This window comes from Sitophilus oryzae, unplaced genomic scaffold (genome assembly GCF_002938485.1).
Source record: "Sitophilus oryzae breed Bouriz unplaced genomic scaffold, Soryzae_2.0 scaffold_1203_pilon_pilon, whole genome shotgun sequence".
In the NCBI taxonomy this organism is placed as follows: Eukaryota; Metazoa; Arthropoda; class Insecta; order Coleoptera; family Curculionidae; genus Sitophilus; species Sitophilus oryzae.
Window position 1 is genome coordinate 671,371 of NW_022145842.1, and position 3,723 is coordinate 675,093.

Here is a 3,723-nt window from a genome sequence, read left to right on the forward strand (position 1 = left end):
TTTCATAAAATTGAAAATATTTAAAAAACGGTAAGTTTTAAGTGTGACAAATCTTAATCAAACTTACCTTTATTTCAATCGTAGAATACAAAAATATAATAATATAAAGGGTGTTCCATTTAAAAAAATACAACTATAATATTTTTTACTTATTTGGGACACTCTGTATCTTGTAAAAAATATTTTTGAATTGTAGCTCTAATAGTCCTTCAACGAACCCAAAACTTACAATTTGTAAAAATCTAATCGTTTAGCTACAATATTTCGTGTCGTATGTGGTGAACAACCCTGTATATTATTAATCTAATAAAAAACCTCATAATTCTCTGGAGTCGAAATATACCACCCCCAAAAATATTTGCACTTATTTAAGACTCACCCTGTATAGGTACTATATTACATTTTAAGATAAATGCAAAATACAAATATTGATTTAGTCTCCGTACAGCAGTCATACAGGTCTGAGTTAAGAAAAAAAGATCAAAGTGTCACCGGGTACAGAGGAAACACTTACATACATATTTATGTTTTTAATTACCATGAAAGAGAGATTATGTCCTTTTAAGTATTAAATATGGATATCGGTGTTCAGTGATCTCAATTACTGCTAATTAATCATAAAAAAATGTTAACTCTTATTATCTCGTACTGCCCATCAAGTTATTTATTACCTTTTTATAATCGTTTATGTTAGACTGTTAGAAAAAAGTTTGTTTATTCAACTTAATTTAAGTGATTTTAATAAGTTTAGTAAGCAGCTAAAATTGAATTTGTAATATAAAATAAATATGACCTAAAAAAATGAAATGCTGGATGGATTCTAACATACGTATTCGCTTAGAAATGAGGAAGTAAAAAACGAAAAAGAACTTTCCAAAACACAGTTCCAAGACAATTCTTTCAGATTTGATCTTTGGATAGTTGCTGTTGCGACTCTTTGTGTTAGTGTCTTATTTTCTATTTCATGGCTTTTAATGTAAAATGCTGAAACTTATCAAGTTAAAAAAAATCATTACTAATCTTAGTGTGCGACTGATTACCAGGAATCGATTCGTTAGGTTATTTTAAAAACGACAAGAGTGGCTGGTATGGGGTTTGAAGCAGGATAAGGCAGGATTATAGCAGCCAAAGCAGGAATTTGTTTCAGCCATCCTGCTTTTATTTTGTTGGTATGTGTGACGTCACCAATCAGACTTAAATTTGCTGTATCTTAAAAACAGCAAGTGTTGCTGGGACGAAATTCGCAGCAGGATGCAACAGGGGTATAGCAACGCAAGCAGGAACCAGTTTTGGCGATCCTGCTTCCTATGTGTTGCCAACTGGGAAGTCAGCAACCAAAATAGAAGTAACTATAGCGCAAAATAGGTAGGTGTTGCAGTGGCGGGCAAAGCCTGTCGGGGGCCCGGGGCGGCAAAGCTAAATGTGGCCCCCGGTCTGCACATTTTGTAAAGATTGAATGACGTATGAATAATGGTTGACAAATTTCAAGTATTTATATACTGTAATAATTGTAATAAAAATCGATATATATACAGGGTGTCACAGAAATAAGTGCAAGTATTTTATGGGATGGTAGATAAAAGACATATTTTAACATATTTTTTCTTTATCGTTTTTCAAATAAGTCCAAAATAACGGAGTTATTTTACTTCGAAAATTTGCTAAAATTTTGAGAACCACTGGATCTTTTCTGGATTTTCTTTCTTGTAAATTTAATCTAATACCTATGTTGTCATATTAACAAGAAATTATGTTTTTTAACTAAAAACTAAAAAAAAATCCCAAAAAAATTTCAAAAGTTTTTTCAATTTTTTTTCGCGAAAAAAAACTCATATGCGTGTTTCTGGGGTTCAACTATACTACCAGTGAAAAAAGTTTGTTTATTCAACTTAATTTAAGTGATTTTAATAAGTTTAGTAAGCAGCTAAAATTGAATTTGTAATATAAAATAAATATGACCTAAAAAAATGAAATGCTGGATGGATTCTAACATACGTATTCGGTTAGAAATGAGGAAGTAAAAAACGAAAAAGAACTTTCCAAAACACAGTTCCAAAACAATTCTTTCAGATTTGATCTTTGGATAGTTGCTGTTGCGACTCTTTGTGTTAGTGTCTTATTTTCTATTTCATGGCTTTTAATGTAAACTTTATAACTGTGAACTTCTTTGTTTTTAGTATTTAATATCACATTATAAGTTATAAGTCATAATATTTTTTCTTCCTCTAGAAGATGCGAAACCTTGTCGTTGGTGGGGAAGCTCCTAGTCAGGTTCTAAGGGGAATTCCCTCTGGTATTTTGGCTGGGTTTAAGGAGCATCTCACTGTCTTGACCCTGGCTGTAGTGTCGTGACAAGGGAATTGCACTAAAACCTATAATGGGACTATCCTGTCCGTCATACCAGGCATCCTCTGGTGTGTGTGTTCATGCATCAAGGCGAGAGGATGTAGGGGAGGTATTGATGACCTAACCGCCCGGACCAAGAGGAGACAACCTCACCAAAAATCTAAATCCTATGATGGCGAGACCAGGTCAAAGCGATGCTTGGCTAGATATACGAGGATGGTCTGAAAAGTTTCCGACCTTAACGTGAAGATGGCAGCACTCGTAGATAAAAGCTAGTGAATTTTCATTGTTCATCTGTTGACAGTTATTTACCAAAATTTCAGCCATTTTGGATGCGCAGTTGTTATGTAACAGCCGTTTGAGTGAGTTGATGTGAGTGTTTTTGCGAAAATGGACAAAATCGAGTATCGAGTTGTCATTAAATATCTGGTTTTGAAAGGCAATACGTCTACACAAAATAAACATAAGTTGGATTCTGTGTATGGGGTCTCTGCACCATCATTTACCACAGTGAAATTTTGGGCAGCTGAATTTAAACGTGGCCGTAAGAGCTTGGGAGACGATGAACGTTCGGGACGTCCAAAAACTGCAACTACCGACGATAATATCGCCAAAGTTCACCAAATGGTGCTAGACGACCGCCGAATTAAAGTGAGAGAGATAGCAGAGATTATGAACATATCAAAAGAACGTGTTTGTCACATCTTAAATCAAGATTTAGGCATGAGAAAGCTGTCCGCGCGTTGGGTGCCGCGTTTGCTCACGTTAGACCAAAAGCGTGTTCGAATGAACATTTCCAACGTTATGTTGGCGCAGTTTAGGCGCGATAAATGCGAGTTTTGGCGTCGATTAATTACTGTAGATGAAAGTTGGATACACCACTACATACCAGAAACAAAAATACAGTCCAAACAGTGGACGGCAAAGGGAGAACCGGTTCCAAAAAAAGCAAAAATTGTTATTTCGGTTGGGAAAGTGATAGCGACTGTTTTTTGGGATAGTCATGGAATTATTTTAATTGATTATCTTCAAAAAGGAAAAACCATCACAGGAGCATACTAGATACGCATCATTACTTGACAAGCTAAAAGCAGAACTTGCGGATAAACGGCCACATTTACAAAAGAAGAAAATCCTGTTTTATCAAGATAACGCACCGTCTCACACCTCAGCGGTTTCCATGGCGAAAATCCATGAATTACGGTTTGCACTGCTTGACCATCCGCCTTACTCACCAGATCTAGCCCCTAGCGACTTCTTTTTGTTCCCTCATTTAAAAATTGCGCTCGGAGGACAGATATTTTCGTCAAATGAAAAGACAATCACCTTCGTGAACCACTATTTTGCAGAGAAAAACGCCAAGTACTATTTGAACGG

General features: G+C 35.5%; 1 protein-coding gene across 1 annotated transcript; it reads left to right on the plus strand.

The window, feature by feature from the left end:
* The first annotated feature begins 2,736 nt into the window (after positions 1–2,736).
* Positions 2,737–3,408, plus strand: LOC115891942 (protein GVQW3-like). Its single transcript, XM_030912552.1, has one exon. The coding sequence runs from the start codon at positions 2,737–2,739 to the stop codon at positions 3,406–3,408; it is 672 nt and encodes a 223-aa protein (XP_030768412.1).
* Positions 3,409–3,723: the final 315 nt, after the last annotated feature.

Excerpts from the sequence above, each read along its gene's own strand:
- LOC115891942 (XM_030912552.1), top strand. The coding sequence starts at position 2,737 with ATGGACAAAATCGAGTATCGAGTTGTCATTAAATATCTGGTTTTGAAA.